Consider the following 22535-nt stretch of genomic DNA (forward strand, 5'->3'; position numbering starts at 1 on the left):
ATGTTTAAAAAAGGCTATCTTATAGAAAAACTACATTTAACACATCGGTGGCACTAACAATTGATTATTATTATAAAAAAAATTGCATGAAACAAAAAAAAAGCCAAAAGAAAATTATCAAAAAAAAAAACATTTTTTCCCTAAGTGAATGCCATTCGCTGACGTAATTGTATTTATTTTTTAGGTCGTTTGTTTTAAGTCACGTGCAGCTCCGCGAGCCAATGGTTTCCATTGAGTCTTATTTGACTTTTTCATTGCCTTAAAATACTTTAGACGTGTGTTTCTGTTGAGCACGTTACTCACGCAGTGTATTTATGCCACACTCGTTTGATATCGCCAGTAAAAGTTGTTTGTAAACATATCTATGTTTATATTTTAAATGAGTAAATTAAACTGCCAAAACGTCCTACCTGCTTGCTTCTACTTGTATTCTACTAAGGATTTTTTTTTTAGTTCTAACGATATGCATGTAAACAAAACAAATCTGAAAGCTCACGATAGTACTTTGGCTGTAAAATTAGCCTCTGGTATGAAGTTTCGCACGGGTAGGACATTTTGACTGAACAGGCTGTCAAATCAGCCTCCGGTAGGACGATTCGTACGGGTAGGACATTTTGGCAGAACACCGGGCGGGCCACGCAAATGTGAGTGAACTACTTACATTTTCAATCCAATAAGTGACACACGAGCATGTGGATTACTATTAAACACAAATTAGTTTGTTCCGTAGATTGGCTTGCTCATTCAGAACCTTTATCGATGTTTCTTTGCTGGTGTATTACGGACTAATCTGGGTCCACTGACTGGTATATAAATGGACTAGTTGAGAGAATAAGCAAGCGTTTGAATTTGACGGACGTTTTGCACATAATAATACTGCGATCGCTAATTTATATAGAGGGCAGCCATCTTATGTTACCTCTGTTACTGACAACTTCTGTTATTTTATGGCGGAACAAACCCGTTAATGCATGTTTTACGCTATGATTCCTCCCTTTATTACATCTCAAAGAACGAACTTGACTGTTTGCTTTGAGCTTTCAGAGTATATTATCTAATTATCGTTTATTAGGATTTACATTATAAGCGAAACATTAAACGGCATTCTTATTGATGAAACAACGGTGGCATTTTCGCCGTAGAGACAGAAAATATCGTGAAAACTCCCCGTTTTTCGCTGTTTTGGGAACCGGAACTCTCCACGAAAAGTGAAGTAGTAGAGGTTGACTTCGAGATTTATTCAGTGTTTCCTACCGTCGCAACGGCGTATTAGAGGCATAAATCTGTGGGCTGAAATTTTTGCCATTGAATCTGAATAACGCGATTTGAATTTGAATTGCACTAGTTCAAAGGTGTCAAACTCAAGGCCTGGGGGCCAGATCTGGCCCGCGACCTCATTTTCTGTGTCCTGCAAAGGGCAAATCATGGGCGTCAACTTTCTGTTTCTAGCACATTTTCTTCTCTTTTAACAACATTGAGACATGAGATGCCACCATTTATTTGTTACCAATCCTCTCCTTTTGAAAAATAATTGAAAAAAAACAATTACTTACTGGCTACTGATTTCAAAACAGGCTTTCCATACATTTATATGGGTTCACGGCCATAAGAGCCCTCTGAGGGGAAACCATAACAACGATGGGGCGCGTCCACTAAAACAAGTTTGGCACTCCTGCTCTAGTTGAATAATTGAATTGAAAAACTGTATTTGATTTACATAAATTGTATATTTATTTTTTAATTTGAATCATTGCATTAAAAATCTGAATTATTTGATCTGAATTAGATTTTATTTGTTAGGAACTGTAGTCCAATAAACTTGAAAACGATTTTAAGACTGTAACTTGCATTTTTTAATTTCTCCCCCAATAAATTGAACCTAACTAAAGATTAACTTCTGCATATCCTCACTTTGAGTTGTACAAATAAAAATTCAAACTTGCTAGACAGACATCCGGGTCCTTTAGAATAAGCAATCATTTGCAGATACATAGATCTCCTCTTCGGCCAATCAGCACCTTGAGGCCGTAACTGTGTATTTGTGTATTTTCGTGATACCAAGGTATCAGTACTAAAGCATCTCTACTAAAAACAAATGATTGTCCTGCAGGAGAAAAGGTGCAAAAGAGTGGATGGATAATGGACCCAGAGGTTTCTTTGTTACTGCACTGTGCAGCCTGGCGGGGCCTGCGGCAGTCCCAAGTGCAGGTGCAGCTGTCTGAAAGGTAGGCTCAATAAGCACGACTTCATCGAGGTCAGAAGTGTTCGGATACCAAGACGTGAGAATGAAAGAAAAAATATTCTGGCCAATACTGTATCAATACAACTGCGGACGGTTTGATAATTTTTTTTTCCTCCAGACTGGTACAATTATGAGTATTCACTGATATGAGTACCACTACCGTGGGCGGTGTGGCTCAGTGGTAAAGTGGTCGTTTCTCAACCTAGAGGTTGTGGGTTCGATCACCGACCATTGTGACCATGTCGATGTGTCCTTGAGCAAGATATTGAACCCTCATTTGCTCCTGATGGCATGTCAACAGTGGGTAGTTGAGGTAATAGTGTGAAACGCTTTGAGTACCGTAGGTAGCTCAGCGCTATACAAGTGAGAGCCCATTTACCTTTAGTACTTTGAGATATAAAATTTCCTTTAACACAATAATAAAACATTGTGAACAAAGCATTTTTTTCTGACACAGATGTGTCAGACTTCCATATTATAGTGCCAACGACTGACAAGGAGGACTTAATCAGTGTCAAATTTTATTTGCTTTAAGTATTAACTTAACTATTGGTACTCACCATCTCTAGTAACAGGTTTCTCTCACCAACCAATCAGCGGACAGAAAAATGCTATTGTTATTCATCGAACGAATATTGGAATTCAGGTTGTAAACGTCGGATGTGATTTTACAAAATAACTAACTAAATAATTGATACCCTGAAGGTATAATCGTCAGACGGACGCTGCTCTCCAACGTCACATCGAGGAGGTGTGGATAGCACGTGTGTCCAAGGAGGTGTGGCTTTTCAACGCCGCCAAATTCCGGCTGCACTCTTTTCACATCGCCCTGCCTACTGCTCAACTCACATCCTGCACTCCGTCATTCCAAAACCCAGACTTTACACACGGTCAAGCAACCGAACCGCTGCTCACTTTGAGGATCGGCCTCACTTCTTATAAAGACTACCTGGGCACCAACTGGTCATCGCAGGCGGCGGAGCTCCGCAAACGTGGGAAGGACGAGTTAGGAAGCGACCAGGCGCTGCTGGCCCAGCCTTTAGGAGTGGGTGGCGTTGTGTGCACAGGCGATGGACAGGTGGTGTTCATCAGGAGGAGCCAGCAGGTAGCTGAGGCAGGCGGAAAACTGGACGTTCCCGGTGGGCACCCGGAACCTAAGGTGAGGGCAACGCAAGTCAAATCTCACCTAGATTAAATATGTGAAATTAATTGTTTCCCCACCTTGTCATAGATTTTTAATAATTCGTTTTGGATGGGGTTTTACAGTTTGCAGAAACTCGTTTACTGGTGTTGACTCCCTGAACATTTTGGACCTACGAACACTAATATTTCATTCAAGTCAACATATTTATGACAATACTAAATGCTCTACACCACTACAAGTCTAAACACGGCATTGTGATTAATATTTATGGATTATGTTTTTTTTTTTTTTTTTTTAAATCCCTCTCTTGGCAGCTATTTTGCCACTTGCTGTGCAATGAGAATGATATCATGTGATGTTCACTAGCGGAGCCCTAAGAAGTAACTGCGATGTCACTTTCAGTCGACAGGAAGTGGCAAAATGGCAGCCTCAGAGATTGCTAAAAACAGATGGATATTGCTGCTTTTGCATTTCATACTCCACAAACGCATTACTCAGATTTAGAATAATGGAAAGACCTATTGGAAAGACAATTTTTGACTTGACTTCACCTTTAAGAGGCAGAGAAGGTCCTCAACTATGTAGCAGTAATTGATGTTGTTCCCACAAAGGTTACTGCTTAAACCATATTCCACAAACGCAATATTAATAAGAATGCCATGTTTCCACCAGTGGGACAGCACAGAACATTTTTGGGTTAATGTCCCATAAATACCGGCGGCTTTAAAAAAAAATACGGTGAGCAACATAGCAGGCAAACACTGTTTTTTCCCCCTATTTCATGATTGTTTTTCAGCCCAGTTTTTGCTGTGTTGCCATCTCGTGTCAACCTAATGGTTGTGGTCGTCCTCAGGTGGTGTGCGAGCGTCTTGGTGAGACGAAGATTGACTTGAACTTGCTGCAAAAGAATCCGGAGGCTGTCGTCGCTGAGCTTTTCTTGTCTATTTGCGCTGAGATTCGAGACGAGGTGAGTCTTTTTTTCCAGTTCAAAGCTGTGGGACGTTGGAACTTTTCCACATTGTTTGGTGACTATTTTTCAAACAAACAACAAGCACTAAGAAACAGAATATTTTGAACTATGGATAAATATATATTTTTTTTACACAAATAAGAATTTGTCTCCAGGTCAACATTCCCTTGAGTTCTCTTGGAGAACCGCTGCTGATGGGCGTGGTCTTGAATCACACCAGTGCCGGAAGACCAAGTGCTGAGTTTTACATCAGGTATACTCTCACTTGAGGGTTATACATGACTTCGTTGCCACACCACAGAAAACCTTGACGTTGGTAATGTCTGACTAGTGTGTGTGTGTGTCTTTCTACAAAAAACATTTTTTGTGTCCTATTGACAACCTGGAAGAAAAAAATAAAAACTCCAAATTGGATGACTTAATTCTCAACATCCATCCTCAACCGTCAAGTTCCATTTGCCACTACAGGAACCTCTTCTTAAATTGGCTGTCAAGTTTTAGTTAAAATCACAATTACCATGATGTTTCAAACAGCGTCACTTGCCCTAAAAAAAAAATCCACTTTAATAGCCCAAATGGAACAATATTTATGAGAAGCGTGTAGGCAGCATGATATAGGTCACATACTTCACTAATTGTTTGTTCGTGAATTTAATTGCCATGGAGGATTTTAGGGACCTTAGAACTGCTCAATCCATTTTTTTTTTATTAATTCCACAAAAGATGGTGGCTGTTGGTCACAATGCTAATGCAATTTGTGTTTTTTTAAATAACACATCAGACAAAACTGCCATTGATTTTATGGAGTTTTACCCTTTATCGGGATATAAAATTGTCATATAGCACGATGCAGAAACATCTAAATCAGGGGTGTCGAACTCATTTTTGTGGACGGGCCCCATCGTAGTTGTGGTTTCCCTCAGAGGGCTGGTATGACTGTGAACCTATATGAATTGATTGGAAAGCCAGTTTTGAAATCAGAAGCTAGTAAGTAATTGTTCAACAATTTTTCAATTTATTTTAAAAGGGGAGGATAGGTAACAAATAAATGGCAATATCTCATATCTCAGTGTTGTTAAAAGTGAAGAAAATATGCTAGAAACAGGAAGTTGATGCAGATGATTTGCCCTTTGCAGGCCACATAAAATGAGGTCGCGGGCCAGATCTGGCCCCCGGGCCTTGAGTTTGACACATGTGATCTAAATGATGGCATATTTAATTGTCTCATCCAATAAGAATGGATCAGAATTGTATTGCGATTATGAATACCCTTCTCTAGTAGTGTACATATCAAGAAGAATGACCAATGACATCTGGTGGGGCGCTCCCCTTAATGAGAAATTGGCAACAGAAGTGGCGAATGTCCACCAGTCTTCCCTGTCCTCTCAAGCATTTTGACCTGAGATCTCCCATAATAAAATTGTCACTTTTGTCTTTGTGTCCTGAGATGTTTGCTCTCATCTGACGAAGTCCGAGAGTTGTACCGGAAAGGAGGAGCGGAGGCCAACGAATCCACAGACATTGTGTTCCTCAGCCGAGCGGTGAGAAATTACTTATTTACATAAATAAATAAAAACATCGGCACAAAAGGTGCATACTAAATGTTTAAAAATTCCAAACAGGAGACGTTGCGGCTGGACAGAAGCAGCCCTCTGTGGTTGGAGATGTGTCCCTCCGCCAAGGGAGCCGTGCAGCTTTTCCAGACAGTGAAGCCTGACCAGTCGTAATTTAATTCAATCTGATCTTTTTCAGGAGCACTGAAGCTACAATTGCACATCGTGCAATAAAAACCTAATGAACACTTAAAAAAAAAAAAAAAAAAAAAGTTTTGTGGTAAAATATTTCAACAAAGATCCGGTCTGATATTTCCTTTCCCTCAGTAGCCCTCATAGCCACTGCAGTAGTACACGGCTTGGTCAGGATAAGGCACGTTCCACTGTGAAACGTAAGACAACATCAAATCAGTTCTGACTGTGTGCTCTTAAATCTGGTGGTGCTAAATTAATATGTACTTACATGCTGGCTCCAACACTGCATGTTATTCCAGCCTTTAGTAAAAAGGCAGAAAGAATTTTACAACATGAACAGTACATTATGGACAAAAGTACAAAAGCACTCCCCCTTTGCAGCTGTGATGACTTCCACTCTTTTACAAAGTCTTCAATTAAGATTTATGACTGAGCCGAAGGCCAAATTAAGACTTTTTATGATTATGAATTGTAAGCAGTTTGCAAGTCTTCTTTCTCAGATTTGGTGTATAAATACATTTTTACAGTTGTGCCTTGAATAAATTTGTTTTGTGAAACAAAAATGAATGGAAATGGCGTCAATATGTTCCAGCAGCACATTTTGCTCTTCTGGTGCATGCACCTTAGCCGCCAAGGTGCAGTTATAACACAAAGATATTAATATACATGAAGACGGTGCCCACAGGTAAGCTCCAGTAATGTACTTATTTTTTGCAGAAGATAAAGAATCTATCACTGACATCGGGCTGGAACCTCTTATGTTGGTCAATTTTATGTAAAGAAATCAATCCAATTTGTTATTCCCCTTGACCTCTTTGACAATAAAATATTAATGGCACAACAAACATGCCATGTTCTTGCTAATTTTCTCCTAAAAAGTGATGGTTTTGTGAATGTGAGGATTCAGCGATTTCTCCTGATGCATTTGTAATGGCTGTAAATTACATGCAGATTTCTGCTCTTCGCAGGTGGGCGATGTCCTAATTCCCGGTCCTATTCCGTTTGTGTTTAATGATTGACTGAATCGCCGCAACATCTGTACTATTTGTTAGCCCAGCTAAGCTATTTTGCATTGAGCTAGCTGACGTTCCAACGGTTTATATGTACCATTTCTCATACGTACTGTTCAACCCACTTCCTCTGATCCAGTGAGGTGGTGGAGCAGGGCCATGCGGGTGCGCTCTTTTCTTCAGCAAATACTTTTTCGGTTTCTCCGGTTTGGCAACAGGAGGCAGCAGCCGTCGGGCCTCATCTTTGTACTCCCGCAACAGCGCCTGCGCCGCATCCTGCTCCAATTCCACATAGCGCAACTCATCCAAGATGTCAGCGACTTGCTCGGGAAGACTGCAGCTGACTAGAAGAGAGGAGCGGTCACAGGTCACATTTTGGAAGCCGTTTTGGCAAGATTGCCTCAAATCGAGGCCCACCTTGGAGTTTGAGCAGAGAGGTTTCGGGAATTTTCTCGCCGCCCTTTCGGCACGCCGCTAGTCGTCTTTTCCATTCCTCTGCCGAGGGGAAAAGCACCACTGCCGCTCGCCGCCCAAAGCCGGAGAACAGCTTTAGCTTGTAACGCTGTGCGGAGAAGAGAGTGTTGCACTGCAAAAGAAAAAAAATCATAATAGAGAATATAGAGGTCATTTTTGATATTACTGATGTTTTTGATTGATAGTACCAAATTTCATTTGTAGGAGAAAATCTAATATAAATAATTATCAACAAAAAAAAGTACTACAGAATCTGAACTGAATGAATAAAGCACTATAATCACCAAAGACAATCTGGAGGTGATGAAAGTGAAAGTATTTTGAGTAAATACAGCACAAAATAAGTTACCCTAATACATATATTAATAATACTTTAATAAAAAGCTTGACTACTAAAGATACAAGATTTTTTTAAAGTAGAAAAACAATGAGAAATGTATATATTAGTGGATATAGTAGTAGATAATATGTGGAAGAAAAAAATTGTTATTACTTGTACAGTAAAAGACAAATAGTAAATTTTACAATTTCTTTACTTAGTATATATCAATTCAAATTACATGTATTAAAAGGAACATCTTTAGAATATGAAAAGTGAAAGTGAAACCTTACCTGGTCCAGGATGTAGTTGCCTGGCCTGTGAGCGGCCATTTTGATTAACTCAGTCAGACACTGGGCGGCCTGCTGCAATCGGCGCTCCTTCGCACCCCCGCTCTGAAACACGCAATCTCGTATGTTTGAGTCACTTGGACGAGGCTAGCGATGGATCAGCCACGTGATGCGTTTAGACTGACCATCATACATGAGAGCAGCTCCTCGGTGCTCAGCAACTTATAGTTTTTCTCTGGATGCTGTCGTATGTGAGCTCTGGCCCAGTGGCTCTTCCCGGAACCAGGGAGACCAACCATCAACAACATCTACACAGACAAAGATGGAAATACTCTCAAGGGTCCATGCTCGACCGTGAACAGCGAAATAAGACAATGAATTGATGCAACCCACAATTTTTTTAAACAACTGCTTATACTAATGGATTAAAACAAAATATGACGCCAATAAACTTTAACATAACTTCAAACTCATCTTACATTACGCGCGTTCAGCGGATGCAAAAAGTCTACACACCCCTGTTGAAATACCACGTTTGTGTGATATACTGTAAATTATGTTTTTTAATAATGGTTCATTGCTTTGTAGTGATCCAGTGCCAGAAACTCACCTCACTTTCCGCCCTGGAACTCAATGGTGACGCGTTGCGACACCTCAGCCGAGCGGGGAGCGCCGGCAGTGGGGTGAAACCCGGAGGAACAGTGTACCAGGGAGGAGCTGTGGGGTCCAAGAGGAAGCGGACCGCACAGCTCTTACAGAGCACGTGAGGGAACAGAGCACGTCCTCTAAGCTCGGATGCCTCCAGGGAAAAGGCTACACCAAGAAAACGGCCATTTTTGTGGTAGGAGAGCTGAACGCCGCCATCCGTGGAGAAAGACTGCGGGATGAGATCAGTCAGGATTAGTGCAAAGTAAGTAAAGCATGGTAACAAAAACGTGTGGTGTCTCATCCTTTAACAAAATGCTTCAGATGTTCAAAATGGATCACAAAAGTGTGTGTCGAAAAGAAATTTCAAGACGGGCATCACTCACAGCATAAGAGCCGATGATGTCGCCTTCACAAAATGGCTCCCCGAACTCTTCTTCTCTCCCATGTGTCACTTTTCGAGCATGTCTATCATAACCAAAAGAAAATGCATCTTCACCTGAAGGCAGAAAAAAAAGGGATGAACAATTGGCACGTCATTTCCTCATTCAAGGATCTCTATCAAGTGTGACATTACGTACCACGTTAGTTAAGAAATGTACCTCATTTGAAATATAATTGTATCTTATTACTCTTTGAATGCACACTATGAGATGACTTTTTATTTTGGAGTGACACGCTAAAACTGATATTGACAACAAGAAAAGCTTACCCAGCAGTATGGATGTCTGGACCAAGGACCAGCCTATCCGCATCCCGTACGACTGGTCACTGTCCGGGCTGTCCAGCTGAGAGCTGGATAACCTCCTCTCTAGCCTCACCTCGAAGCCAACTCTGCCTTGTGAAACGCCGTGGGTGAGCCTGCATCCCGACCACAGCAGAGGAAATCTGTCCCAGAATCGTGGCTGGCCGCAGGCGCCGTCAGGACCCACTTGGAAGTGCAGGTGACTGTCGTCTAAGTGAAAATAGAATGCGATAAATGATGCAATGTTATCATAAAAGCAGGTTGAAAATGTGTGCAAACACTCACATGAATGCAATTTGAGTGTTTCTTCGTCTTCTTCTTTTGCCTCATCTTCCTCCACTGGAGCTTGTGGTAGTTTGGCTCTGGTAGACAAAAATAAGTTCATTCACTCTCACCTTGTAAAGAAACGTTTTCAAGAGTCAAACCCAGAATTTCAGAACTACAGGACAGGACTGTCAAGCTAATGGCTAATGCACAGGGTGCGGGCCACCGTGTAGAAGTGTTTTTTTTTTTCATAATCACATATTGACAACTCTACCTGTGATGCTTGACCTCTCTGTTACCTTTTATATCGTATCTCCTCTTTAAACTCGTAGAATGCCCGCCCTCGCTCTTCCTCTGCGACCAGCTCCAGGTCGTTCCTCTCGGCTTGACAGTCATCAACATTGGGTAACGGACACTCCGAGATGCCTTCAGCTTCTGTCTGCGTGGCGGTATCGGAGAACTCCCGGGTCTGGTCCGCTGGTACATGTGACCGGGAGACACTGGCAGTCTCCGGGTGGGTAGAAGACAAAAGTAGGGAGGAAGAAGAGGTGGCAACCACCATTTCCGAGGTCTTGGTGATACTGGCTGGCACCGGTGGGGAGGGGTGAACTGAAGGTGGAAGAGGAGGAAACCGGCTTTGTTAGGACCCTCTATATAGTGCCAAATACAGTGTTCTTCCGCACATGTGCGAAAACACTAAGTAGTTGATATGTGTGTTTGTGTTGTTTTTAAAAAAAAAAAAAATTAAATCAGGCCAAAGTGCGATCTAAGATAGTTTTACACCATTTGGTAGTCGTAGTGTACTGCCTGAACTGTCTTAATAGCGCTTACGCAGTACCACCACCAATGTATCAATTTAGACAAGATCTCTACAGCTTAGTCCCTTTGCCCAATGTCTCTGTTATCGACATCCAGTACACCACCTCAAATAATTTAAGTAATCAAAGGTATCGACAATTTGATTTGAGAATCGATTGGACTCTGTGAAAATGTCGGTATCAATGACATCGATATTTCTGGAACGATCAGCACATAACCACATTTTATATAAATCCGTGTGGTGGTTAAAGAGAAACGAAATACCTTGTCGTTGAACGTCTTGTTCGTGTCTGTTCGGTCTTTGGTTGTTGTCATCCAGTAAAGACCACAAACGTTCCACAAGCTCTACCTTCAGGCCTCGGCTGTCCAAACCCGCTCGGTTAAGCCTCAACCGCAACTCGGACACTTTAAGCTTTTTAATGTCCGCTAACTTCATCGTTACCAGTAAAAAAATAAATAAATGGAGGTTATTTCTGTGGTAAAACTATGGGGAATTCTCAGCCTTCACACCAAAACAAAGATTCAATGTGGAGCCTCGGCACCTGATTGGCTGACACGAGCTGCCTTTACTTCCTCGTTTTTCTTATTGAGCAGATTTTACACGTTAAAAATGTGTGCTGCCACCCTGCTACAACAAAAGTAACTACTTTTTGTCAATGTAAATTTGACGATTTTATCAGCCAAATTTCATAAGACAGCATCCTTATTTTAGTAATTGTATATATGGAAAAATACACAGTATGGAGTACCCTTTAATTTACTGTATACTTACTCTGATGCTGTTCTCTGCGCAGTTTTTGAACGATTCACCTATAATATGCTCCTTTGTTAAATGTTGAATTTTATTTAATTAGCTGTAACCTATAAAAATAAAACTTATGAAAATAGACTAAATCAAGAACTAATTTACAGTGTGTAGTGAATCAATATGACTTTCGCTTCTTGAACTTGAATCACGAAAATAGAAGTTTCCCATGATATTCAATTTTATTGAGATGATTGTGGCAGTTGAAATGAGCACACACGACTGACTGTGAACACGTCTTTATTCCAAGACTGCCAACAACAGAATAACGCACAATCCAAATTCGCGCCAACAAACATTCACATGAATACGCCCCCAAACGGGATGCCTGCTGGGTGAGAGGCATGGTCCTAATGTCCGCCACATGATTAGATTAATTAGTATTTGCTAAGTAAATCCAATTGGAATTCAGTAGGCTATTAACCCTGATTGGTGTGTTGTTTACTGCAAAAATGTATATTAAATACAGAAAGAAATATTACAAAGACCATATTTTTTTTTGGGGGGGGGGGGTCACAAGCAAATGCTAAGATTTAAATTTTAGCCGCATTTTATCAATAAATCAGTAAGTCCAGAAACATTTCCTTGAAAATAAGATCTTTATTTGACAATAACATTGCAAAAACTGGAACATTACGGAACACAAACAAGTACAAGAGGTAGAAACCACATGTAGTTAGTTATCATTTACCAAGTTACAAAGTACAAAAAGTGACTAACTGCCATTATCACTTTCTTGAGATTTCTCACTCCGCCGTCTATGTGTCATCACAACAAGTTCAATTTTGTATCATTTGTTTCTCAACAAAATTGGCACCTATGCAGACCCATCCAGGTTTCACACAAACTTCAACATGAACAATTTGATCTGTGACATCATTTACAGCGGTCGCTTCCACACAGACAGCATCATCATTTTAAAAAATCTTCGCAAGTTGAGACATGGACAGTTGTGCTTTTTTTAAGGGTTCACATGAAACATATAAGCGAGTTAGGGCAGAGGCTTCATGCTCACACAGTGAGACAGTTTCACTGTATGTAGTGGCTCAGTCACTCTCACCACATAACATGCTCCACGATAAAAGCATCTCAGTGCTACATCTGAACACTCTGACGCCAAACCACACAATTTCTCCCTGACCAGAAGATAAAAAGTGCAAACTGTTCAGTCAACAAACATGCACATCACATTGAATGGAGACCTACGGTAGAAACATCAGCAATATCCTCTAGCTAGTGGTGTCTTTGGTGGAATGATAATGATATGCAAATTGAAAGGATAAGTAAACATAATACAAGATTGTTGCCATTATAGATGATATGTAATACAACTGTTTCAACTGTGGGAGTTTGTGGCTACTGTGATTATTTTCACTAATCTAAAGAATCGTGACTCTAGCACGTGACTACTGTAATGTGTGCTAATATTTTTTTAAATATTGTCATTGCCCAACAACAAGGCATGCATTTCTAGTTCATGCGTTGTTGTTGTTAAACGTGAAAAACAACAATTGTTTCAAATTAATAAAAATTTGTGAAATTAGGTTTAGAAAAAAAATATTATTCCAATGAGTGGCACCAGCATTTGGGGTAAGTACCACAATGCCACTTTAGATCCTGCTATTTTCCCATTCCTTTAAATACATGTTTTTTTTAACATGAAATAATCACAATGATTCAATTACAAAATTAGTGTATTCAAGAACTTGTCTTAAAAAATATTGTTGCCATCCAACAAATGTTTAAAATTTTGTGCTGGGTATGTTTTCTTACTTTTCATCTGGAGGAAAAAAAACAAAATTCTCTCTCTCTATATATATCTATATCTATATATATATATATCTATATCTATATCTATATCTATATATATATATATATACAGATGAGTGATTCTGCAAATCCACAAACCTTAAAATGTAATGCAATTTCATGGACATGTTCATATATCATCCATCTTCTGCACCGCTTCTCTTCACTAGGGTCGCGGGGGGTGCTGGAGCCTATCCCAGCTATCTTCGGGCAGTAGGCGGGGGACACCCTGAACTGGTTGCCAGCCAATTGCAGGGCACACAGAGACGAACAACCATCCGCGCTCACACTCGTACCTAGGGGCAATTTAGAGTGTTCAATCGGCCTGCCATGCATGTTTTTGGAATGTAGGAGGAAACCGGAGGACCCGGAGGAAACCCACACAAGCACGGGGAGAACATGCAAACTCCACACAGGATGGCCGGAGCTGGGATCGAACCAACGCCCGATGCTGTCTCTCACTGTGAGGCCATCGTGCTAACCAGTCGGCCACCTTGCCGCCCTGTTCATATATCATATGCACAAAAAATAAACCTGTCAGCTTCCTTTAAGGGCTCCTTAGAGCGTTAGACCATGATGGTGGGGGTTTCTGGGAAATACTGTGGGGTCGAAGGGGAGCCTTCGGACGGGGCGTCCCTCAGAAGAAGCTCCTTTTCCCGCAGGAGGCACGGCCCGTTGTGTGAATGGTACAGACGCATGAAGGCCAGAGTGGACTGGAGCAACCACAGCAGCGTCACAAACCACAGGGAAGCCTGAGCACAGAGACAAGATTCGCTCAAATATGGGGTAATCCAGTATGAGTCATTTGTGGGTTAATGAGGAAAAAGTAGGCAACTTTGGATAAATCTAGGACAGAGCTTAGAATTCAAAATGCCCCCATTCCGATAAGCAGCTGGGTTAGGATTATTTCGCCAACTTGCTTGAGTTGGGTTGCATTTAGTTGACAGCTGGTGGAGTTTTATAGAGTGGAGACTAGTCGTAATAATTAGCTATCCATCCATTCATTTTCTGTATTATGATATAAAAATCGGTTACAGAGTGACAAGTAATTGGGCATGCAGTGAATCATTGAGCAGTGTTTCAAGTCCTTTTCATACTAACAGTGAAATACATATTTTAGTCATATTTCCAGTGTTTAGTGGTGTTTACCTTAAATAATTATCAGATATTAAATATTTATTAATCCTGCTAATCAAAAATATAATTCAATTCATTTAATGATTATTTATTTTTTTGGGGGGTAATTTTTTGTCTTATTCAAGGTAATGTGAAAACTCAGCGCTGCTCTATTGACCAAGCACCACGGGTACCATTTAATCAGTTTAGGTCAAGTCATTTTCAGCATAGTTGCTGTTCCTGTATTTTGTGGGTTTGATAGTGACAAAGGAAGTCAGATTTTTTTACTTGCAAACATTGCATGTTGCCATCTCATTCACTTGATTTGATGGAAAAAAGAATAACCATGAATCCAAATGTAATCTTTGTAGCTCCCATCTTTAGCAGTAAAATGCATCAGTGAGCGCCCTTACCTGCGCCAGACTGAGTTCCGCGTAGAAGGACGACGTGTCCACGTCCAGATATAGCGGAACGGACTGGGATGCCGCACAGCTGGACATCAACCAATGAAAATGGGTTTCAATTTTAGCAGCTATCAACCAATAAGAATAAATCTCAAGTGTGGGACCCACCTGAAGGATTGCGTGTTGTTGTTGGTCACCGTGTCACACCAGGAGGCGAGGCCCAGGGACAAAATGACGCTGGCACCGCCCGACAAAAACAGCATACACACACTCAGCAGTACAGTCAGGAAGGATGAAAACAAAGTGCTGAGGAAGAAATAAGCACAAGAAAACTTCATGAAACTTACATCAATATACTTTGAGAGTAAAAATATTCACCTTGTTATTTTGTACCAATTTCAAGGGGACGTATAATAAATTGACTTGTGAATGCCTACAAACTAATAATTGCATCTCTGGAGTGATTGCTCATCCACCGACGATTATGTACTGTATGGTGATGCGTCCGCTGCATGCACCACATGCTTTAACTGGGCTCCACGTACTAATAATGTGCAATAAATGTTTATGTCATATAATTTTTTTATTGCATATGGACACGAGTGGAACTATAAAATAATCAAAACAAAAATTAAGAAACATTTTATTCCACTCGAAAATAGCTTCGGGACAATTAAAAGCTTTGCTATGATTGTGATTTATAATCACTAAAGTCTGACATCCCTAAATATTTGCTTGTTTGGGGGAATAAATTATATATTTGGGGGAAAACAAAGACTTTTATAGCAGAATAAAAGGCAAACATATTACAATAAAGTTGTAGTTAAAATTCATTTGTTAAAATATAACTTTGTGACCCTTGTTGAACTTTGACTTCAATATCATCGTTTTATCATTTCACTATGGAAAAAGGCAAGTTTATTTTTGCAAGACTCCGACTTTTTATCCCAGGAATAACTGTTTTGATCATATAAAGAGTGATACCCCCGCGGGTGAAAATACATTTGATCTTCAAATCTTCAAAGCCACTTGCAATAAATGTTCAGTAGTACATTTTACAAAAGCAATACGAGCACGATTGTCTCCGCTGCACTTTTGGTTGCATAACTGGGTCACTAAAGTGTGCCATCTACAATAATCTCTTCCCGCTTGCAAACGCATTTTGTTTATTTACGTGGTGCGTCCACTCACTCGTCATGTCGTCCGTGCAGGTAGAAGAGGCACCTCCAGCCTTGCGCTGCCCCGTACAACACCGTAAAAATCCCCACGAAGGTGGCGAACTGGCAGGCCGCCGGCGGGCCCCACTGCTGCACCACCAGGCGGGCGACGCCCCCTTCCACCGGCTCCAGCTCGTCATGCCCCGGCTGCGGGCTCGGCCCTTCGGTCCTCCAGTAGCCGCTGGAGAAGAGCGCGCAGCGGCCTTTGAACGCGGAGCCGTTGAGGGCCATCGGGACGACGACCAACAAGCCCGCCGCCATAGAGAGGGCGTGAGCGGCGCAGTGAGCTAGCAATAGCCGCCGGTCCAGCTCCATGTCCGCTGGAGGAGTGGGAAAAAAAGGCCAGTTGGAAATCGAAATGCGGTGAAGAGAAGTCAGCACATTGCAGCACGAATGGTTTGGAAAAGGACTCAGGACGCTTTGTGATTATTTTCCGAGGAAGGGCGGAGACCCGACGACGTGCTCTTAGCTCCACATTTCAACCGTTACGCAACTGCAACGCGCAGAGGCATCAATGACAACTGCAGAGGTATCACTCGGACCCATTTAAACTCCCAGACCCAGACGATTTAATCCACAGCGGTCTCCATTTTCAACGTTCTAAATCAAGTAGCACCTAAAAATTATTTAGCACACACCATTATGAGCAACATAAAATTAAGGCAGCTCGCACTAGCTTGTCTCAATGCGAAACAGCATACACTCTTAGAAATGTTGTCTTAAAAGTTAAGGAACCCAAACTAGGTCCAAAAGGTTATGCTGGGTTAACTCTACCCAGCACATTGGGTAGGGGATTTGACTGAGCATGTTGGGTTACAATTGTGATACAAAAAGGGTTCAAATGACCCATACTGATGAGTAAAAGCTGACAAAAAATGGATTGCCCGGTTTTTACTTTAGCAGTGGTTAGAAAATTATATTAATTTACAACCAGCGTTTTTAAGATGAAGACCCCTTTTCCTGTCAGGTGTTATTACAGCGATTCAATTGCATATGTTGGGCAGTTTTTACAACAGATCCACTTCCTGACACAGCACACCCATTGTTTTGTGCATTAAAGAAGATAGGATCTGGCGTCACTGCTTTTAAAAACCAAATACCAAGTCAGTGCTGATAGACTCGGAGCTGACTTTCAGCAGTAATATCGAATCAATCACTGAAACAGCCTTTTGCCAGGTGGAAAAAAAACATTCAGACTGAAGTGTTGCCTGCTCCTCCAAGCAGATCGGAAGAAATTTATCCATACTTTTATCTACAGCAGACTTGATTATTGCAATGGGCTTCTGAGGAGGTTCAGACAACAGCAAAGAGATCATATTGATATTTATGTTTCCTAATCATTGTGAGAAATCATTAACATGATCGATGACTTCACGTTCAAATGACAAACCCACTCTGTTGGGTCAAAATAATTAACCCAACTTTGGGGACAAATAACCCAATCATCTGCTAAAACTCCACAGCGACCCAGTGAGGGGGTTAGGAAAACAACTCAGCATTTTCTGTGTGTTTTGATTTGTTTGTCAAAAACGAGTCAGGTTTTATTCCTAAAAAAGTTCATATTGTATCAATGGTGAAGCCACACAATTCACAGCATGCTTTGCGGCATTTACATACAGGATTCTATTGGCGTGACTGTACGTGACCTATATTTTCCCATTTTGTGTGTGTGGATCATCTTCTCCTTTACAAACGATCTTTGAATTGGTCCCAACAGCAATGACGTACGCACTCTGGCGTCGCGGTCATGTTTAAAGGACAGTCCGTTTTTTTTTCCTTAAACAGAGCGATCATTTAAATTTATTTCACAGATGTGAGAGAGATTTGCACTATAAATATTGATTTATCTTTTTTTTAATGTGGAGTGAAGGGGGTGGCAAATCTTGGAAAAAAATATATAAATCCAAGATTACAGGATATTTTCATTGATTCATGAAGTCAATGACATGTTGAACATCTTTTCAGCACGATAGATAGATAAATAGATAGATAGATAGATAGATTTACGATAAAGTTTAATCTTATGTCATACAAAGAATGGAATGTATAAAATTCGCCTGTCCAAAAAAATAATGTATAATGGATGGAATGCATAAAATGCCTGCCAAATTAAAACTACAAGAACCTTGTAATGTGATATAAACGCTGAAATATATAAAATACATCTGTCAAATGAAAAACAATATCAACAATGAGGAAATAAATATCTAAATAAAAATCAAAATGCCGAAACCCGGGATCGAACCAGGGACCTTTAGATCTTCAGTCTAACGCTCTCCCAACTGAGCTATTTCGGCGATGATAGAATGCTATATCAACAAAATTATTTATATAAATTATCTAATCAATCTGCCGCGCACATGTACGTCATTTAACATACCGTTGTTGGCCGTACGGTCGTCTTGTGTCGTGGCAATGGGCTCTGTTCTTTTCATTAATATGACGTCATACCAACGCCGAAATCAGCGCAAAGGCTGCTGGGAAGAAAGGTCAAGAATCGGTCGGTGGTTATCAGTGGAAGCCTTTTAATATACGACTAACATGAAGTCGCCTATATGGATTGACCGAACGCTGCAATATGAACGCCGATGGTGCTGTGGTAATTGTGTGTTATTCGTGGGTAACATTGGCGCGTGAAATGCGAGTATATGTTGTTTTATCCGACGATGCTAACAAGTGTTAGCTACCGAGCTCGCTTTCAGCTTCGTGTTATTGTTTGGTGGTGGTGGTGGCCGTCGTTTATCCGAGTGCATCCACGAGCCTTTATGGAAAGCTAAGCAGAATTTAATTTGGGAGCGTTTCCCCAGCTCAATGAAGAGAACAGGCGTTTTCGGGCGTTCTTGTGCTGGTTAATACAATCTGACACCGTGTGCAGTCATCCAACAACGTGGAAACTATAAGCACAAATGGATACGGAAGCTTCAAGAAATGGAGAAAATACAATGAAGCGTGCATATGGCTCTTGAAACGGACAAAAAAATCTCAATTTTGGTCTGCTCTGGGCATTTTCTCGACATTAAGGATTTATGGTCCTCTGCTTTGTGACGCGAAGCTTGCTGTAGTTTTGTTTGGGTTGCTTGGTTTGCTGATGCCCTGAGACAGTTCTGACGAGTGATGGTATTCTGCTCGTCCCTGAAAAAATGGATGAAAAGTCCATCAGCCACCACAGGGTCCTGGTGGTCCTGCTCATGGCGTTGATCTTCGGCGTCATCATGATCCAGTACGTTTGTCCGAGCAGGACCGAGTGCCAGATGCTCCACCAGCTGGGGTCCTGGCTCCACATGGCCGGGACCACGGATTTGCAAAATGGTGGTGGCGACGTCCAAGAGAAACGCGATCCCTACATCGCTGAAGACGGCACTCTGGTACGGTTCATCCCACGCTTCAACTTCACCAAGGCGGACCTGAACCGCGCCGTGGACTTCAACATAAAGGGAGACGACGTCATAGTGTTCCTACACATCCAGAAAACGGGCGGCACCACGTTCGGCCGACACCTGGTGCGGAACATCCAGCTGGAGAGGCCGTGTGAGTGCCACGCTGGCCAGAAAAAGTGCACCTGCTACCGGCCGGGCAAGAAGGAGACGTGGCTCTTCTCCAGGTTCTCCACAGGCTGGAGCTGTGGTCTCCACGCCGACTGGACTGAGCTGACACGCTGCGTCCCATCGCGGATGGACTCCCGGGAGGCACCCAAAACCGTACAGAGGTAACACATCCAAAACCATGCATTTTCTCCAACAGGTTTAAACAATTTTGTATTGTGGGGGTGGTTTTTCAAGTTAGGTGTGTTTTATGAGTGGCAACGCAAGATGTCTGTCAGTGGTTTCAGTTCTCACTACAGCGAGTAGGTGGTACCACTCCAGGCTATTATACAATATACACTATGATTTCATTGAGTGTCAATTATATACAAATTTTGGCTCTTCATCGACCTCTCCGTGCCAAATCCCACTTGAATAGCGTGGGTTGATTGTACATGAAATAAAATTGTCTAAATTGTCAAAATAGATTCAGGTCCATCTTCTGATCAGATCGGTGATCGGTTAGCTTTTTAATTAATTAATTTTTGTATTTATGAAACTGATCGGCTTCAAAATCCCGAGCGTGTAAAGCCTTTCTTTGGTTTTTATTAGTTTTGGGTAGGAGTTAGAGCTGAAGAATTTTGTTGAATAATCTAATAAAAAAATGAAAGTGAGTTTAGATTTCTCCTTCAATTGCAGAACTTAATAAACAATGTGACTTGTCTGATAAGCGCTCAATACGACGACTTCACAAAATTCTTCCAAACAAGTGTGACGTTACCATAAATAAGTCATAAATCAGATTATGAGTTTAAACATGCAAACAAATTTGTGGTTTTATCACATCATAAGGCTTGACTTTCTCCTCTCTGCAGTCGGAACTATTACTACATAACCATCCTGAGAGACCCAGTGTCCCGCTACCTGAGCGAGTGGCGTCACGTCCAGCGTGGGGCCACCTGGAAGGCCTCCCTGCACGTGTGTGACGGCCGCTCGCCGACGTCTTCTGAGCTGCCTAGCTGCTACCCGGGCGACGACTGGTCAGGCTGCTCCCTGCAGGAGTTCACCGACTGCCCTTACAACTTGGCCAACAACCGTCAAACACGCATGCTTGCCGACCTGAGCCTGGTGGGCTGCTATAACGTCTCGGCCATGAGTGAGGACGAGCGCTGGGCCGTGTTGCTGGAGAGCGCCAAGCGGAACCTGCGCGGCATGGCTTTCTATGGCCTGACCGAGTACCAACGCAAAACTCAGTACCTGTTCGAACGCACCTTCGACTTGGCCTTCATCGCTCCCTTCACGCAGCTTAACGGCACACGAGCGTCCGGCGTGGATGTTCCCGCCGAGACTCAGCACCGAATCCGCCAGCTCAACCGCTGGGACGTGGAACTCTACGAGTACGCCCGAGATCTCTTCCTGCAACGTTTCCAGTTTGCACGGCAGCGTGAGCGCAGGCAGGCCAGGGAGAGGCGGCAGCAGGAGAGGAGGCGGCTAAGAGGAAGGTTCACCACGAAGCAAGCACGCCAGCAGAAGACCACCCGAGCGCCGCCTGTGATTGAAAATCACCCGCAAGAACCAGCTGAAGAAGACGAGAGTGCGGATTCTGATGGGCTCCTCCCAGACTGGTGGGAAATGGATGAAAGCGGCACCATGGAAGACTATATGGACAATGTGGAGCAGTGGAAATGAACTTTTTTTTCCCCCTCTTTTTTTTTTCACACTTCAATGAATGCCTTACTCTGTGGACCAGATATGATTTGGAGCAGGAAGAAGAAGGGTCTTGAAACAATCGCACCAGTAACCTCTACGGAAAATTTCTGTTATTTATAATTGTAAATGTCAATAGTGCTAAAAATAGTAGTCCCATAATTTTCACTTTATTTTATTAACTTGATGTCCAAGAACCACAGTATGCAAATGACTGAATCTTTTTGTAATAGTGGGATTTTTTGTTTTTCTGTTCACGTTTTATTCATTTGCTTTTGTCTTAATGTCTTAAATATCCACAGAGTGTACTACTACTACTACAAGCTTAATTTTAAATCGGTTAACTAAAAGGCAATATTGTTGAAGTTCAGTTGACTCTTGTGAAGGAAAAAAAAAGATTTATGTACTGTATTTCTTTGGTTGGCAAAAAGAAAAATATCGTCTACTTTTCAAACCGTATTTAATTCTTATATTGACTGAGATTGCTTGGATTAGCCCTCGCCAAGATGCTCCAATCAAATTTTGCCTTTTTTTTTTTTGATGAACGTAGTACCTATAAAAGAAACTGCAGTTTGAGAATGGCTGTTTTTCAAAGCGTCTGAAATTGTTCTATGTTTTAAATGAGATTTTTGTAACAAAACAATAGAAGATACCTCAACTTGTAGCATAATTGATATTTGCTCGAAATGATGTGAATGTTTCAACAAATCTTTTGTTGTCTTTTTTTTAATATATAAAAACATTTTACATAAATATTGTGATGTTCTTTAGTGACTGTCGGTCTCTGGAAGCACCAACAGAGGGTGTGCAACTGTTCTTGATTCAACAACCGCATTAACACATCCATGAATCTTTACTTAGAAAGATCTCACCGCACTCCACCTAACTAAAATGGCACAAAAGGTCGATATATACTGTCCTGCTATCTAATGACATACTTAGACAGGGATTTTTTACAGTGAATATTTGCATAAAGGGGTCAGAAAAGTCGCTAAATATAGCGAAAAATTTTCCTAAATATAGGGAACTTTTCACTAAAATGACAACACTTCATACAGAAGCGGTATCTGTAGCTCTTGCTTGCTATTTGTTTGTACTAGCTTCCATACCCGTGCACAATTTTCGAAATAAAAGTACCTTATAGTTCATGTTTTACTTTAACTTCATTATCACTGTGAGGGCCAGTGCGAGACGATGTGCGGGGACGGATGTGGCCCCCGAGCCGTAATTTGCAGCATTTGCAGGACAATACTACGGTAATATTTGCAATCATCAAGGTGTCACTA

The 22535-nt window shown here is 41.5% G+C and overlaps 4 protein-coding genes and 1 non-coding gene across 7 annotated transcripts; 2 read left to right on the top strand and 3 right to left on the bottom strand.

Annotated features, from left to right (window-relative positions):
- Positions 1-309: 309 nt before the first annotated feature.
- nudt22 (nudix (nucleoside diphosphate linked moiety X)-type motif 22) lies at positions 310-6663 on the top strand. 2 transcript variants are annotated; one of them, XM_088293069.1, is made up of 7 exons: positions 310-644; positions 2111-2225; positions 2948-3401; positions 4240-4353; positions 4512-4609; positions 5804-5897; positions 5979-6662. In XM_088293069.1, exons 2-7 carry the CDS (start codon positions 2140-2142, stop codon positions 6081-6083), a joined length of 951 nt encoding a protein of 316 aa, XP_088149195.1. In that variant the 5' UTR covers positions 310-644; positions 2111-2139; the 3' UTR covers positions 6084-6662. The 2 variants fall into 2 exon arrangements, with proteins under 2 accessions (XP_088149195.1, XP_088149196.1); XM_088293070.1 differs by lacking the exon at positions 310-644 and having other exon boundaries at positions 2117-2225; positions 5979-6663.
- On the bottom strand, positions 5517-11184 carry LOC148338570 (heterogeneous nuclear ribonucleoprotein U-like protein 2). 2 transcript variants are annotated; one of them, XM_088293063.1, is made up of 12 exons: positions 10935-11184; positions 10151-10460; positions 9873-9949; positions 9555-9797; positions 9229-9341; positions 8808-9074; positions 8383-8505; positions 8201-8302; positions 7532-7700; positions 7228-7458; positions 6373-6404; positions 5517-6292 (listed from the first exon to the last, which is right to left on the bottom strand). In XM_088293063.1, exons 1-12 carry the CDS (start codon positions 11104-11106, stop codon positions 6233-6235), a joined length of 1899 nt encoding a protein of 632 aa, XP_088149189.1. In that variant the 5' UTR covers positions 11107-11184; the 3' UTR covers positions 5517-6232. The 2 variants fall into 2 exon arrangements, with proteins under 2 accessions (XP_088149189.1, XP_088149191.1); XM_088293065.1 differs by having other exon boundaries at positions 7212-7458.
- An 871-nt stretch (positions 11185-12055) lies between these two features.
- On the bottom strand, positions 12056-16525 carry LOC148338571 (transmembrane protein 179). Its single transcript, XM_088295059.1, has 4 exons — positions 15996-16525; positions 14973-15110; positions 14814-14892; positions 12056-14036 (listed from the first exon to the last, which is right to left on the bottom strand). The coding sequence occupies exons 1-4, from the start codon at positions 16334-16336 to the stop codon at positions 13851-13853; spliced, it is 744 nt and encodes a 247-aa protein (XP_088151185.1). The 5' UTR covers positions 16337-16525; the 3' UTR covers positions 12056-13850.
- Positions 16526-17599: 1074 nt separating this feature from the next.
- hs6st2 (heparan sulfate 6-O-sulfotransferase 2) lies at positions 17600-22002 on the top strand. The gene is made up of 2 exons (XM_088295057.1): positions 17600-19727; positions 20418-22002. The coding sequence occupies exons 1-2, from the start codon at positions 19162-19164 to the stop codon at positions 21229-21231; spliced, it is 1380 nt and encodes a 459-aa protein (XP_088151183.1). The 5' UTR covers positions 17600-19161; the 3' UTR covers positions 21232-22002.
- trnaf-gaa (transfer RNA phenylalanine (anticodon GAA)) lies at positions 18246-18318 on the bottom strand. Its single transcript has one exon. It is a non-coding gene; the product is annotated as a tRNA-Phe (tRNA).
- Positions 22003-22535: the final 533 nt, after the last annotated feature.

Source organism: Idiotropiscis lumnitzeri, chromosome 4 (assembly GCF_059441095.1).
Source record: "Idiotropiscis lumnitzeri isolate Australia: NSW breed Sydney's pygmy pipehorse chromosome 4, RoL_Ilum_1.0, whole genome shotgun sequence".
In the NCBI taxonomy this organism is placed as follows: domain Eukaryota; kingdom Metazoa; phylum Chordata; class Actinopteri; order Syngnathiformes; family Syngnathidae; genus Idiotropiscis; species Idiotropiscis lumnitzeri.

Excerpts from the sequence above, each read along its gene's own strand:
- nudt22 (XM_088293069.1), top strand. The coding sequence starts at position 2,140 with ATGGACCCAGAGGTTTCTTTGTTACTGCACTGTGCAGCCTGGCGGGGC. Across the intron at positions 3,402-4,239 it reads GTGGGCACCCGGAACCTAAG|GTGGTGTGCGAGCGTCTTGG; the intron begins GTGAGGGCAACG and ends GGTCGTCCTCAG. Across the intron at positions 4,354-4,511 it reads GCGCTGAGATTCGAGACGAG|GTCAACATTCCCTTGAGTTC; the intron begins GTGAGTCTTTTT and ends ATTTGTCTCCAG.
- LOC148338570 (XM_088293063.1), bottom strand. The coding sequence starts at position 11,106 with ATGAAGTTAGCGGACATTAAAAAGCTTAAAGTGTCCGAGTTGCGGTTG. Across the intron at positions 6,405-7,227 it reads CAGAGGAAGTGGGTTGAACA|GCTGGAATAACATGCAGTGT; the intron begins GTACGTATGAGA and ends TTTTTACTAAAG. Across the intron at positions 6,293-6,372 it reads TGCAGTGTTGGAGCCAGCAT|TGGAACGTGCCTTATCCTGA; the intron begins GTAAGTACATAT and ends TACGTTTCACAG.
- LOC148338571 (XM_088295059.1), bottom strand. The coding sequence starts at position 16,336 with ATGGAGCTGGACCGGCGGCTATTGCTAGCTCACTGCGCCGCTCACGCC. Across the intron at positions 14,893-14,972 it reads AACAACACGCAATCCTTCAG|CTGTGCGGCATCCCAGTCCG; the intron begins GTGGGTCCCACA and ends GTTGATGTCCAG. Across the intron at positions 14,037-14,813 it reads CGGAACTCAGTCTGGCGCAG|GCTTCCCTGTGGTTTGTGAC; the intron begins GTAAGGGCGCTC and ends CTCTGTGCTCAG.
- hs6st2 (XM_088295057.1), top strand. The coding sequence starts at position 19,162 with ATGGATGAAAAGTCCATCAGCCACCACAGGGTCCTGGTGGTCCTGCTC. Across the intron at positions 19,728-20,417 it reads GCACCCAAAACCGTACAGAG|TCGGAACTATTACTACATAA; the intron begins GTAACACATCCA and ends TCCTCTCTGCAG.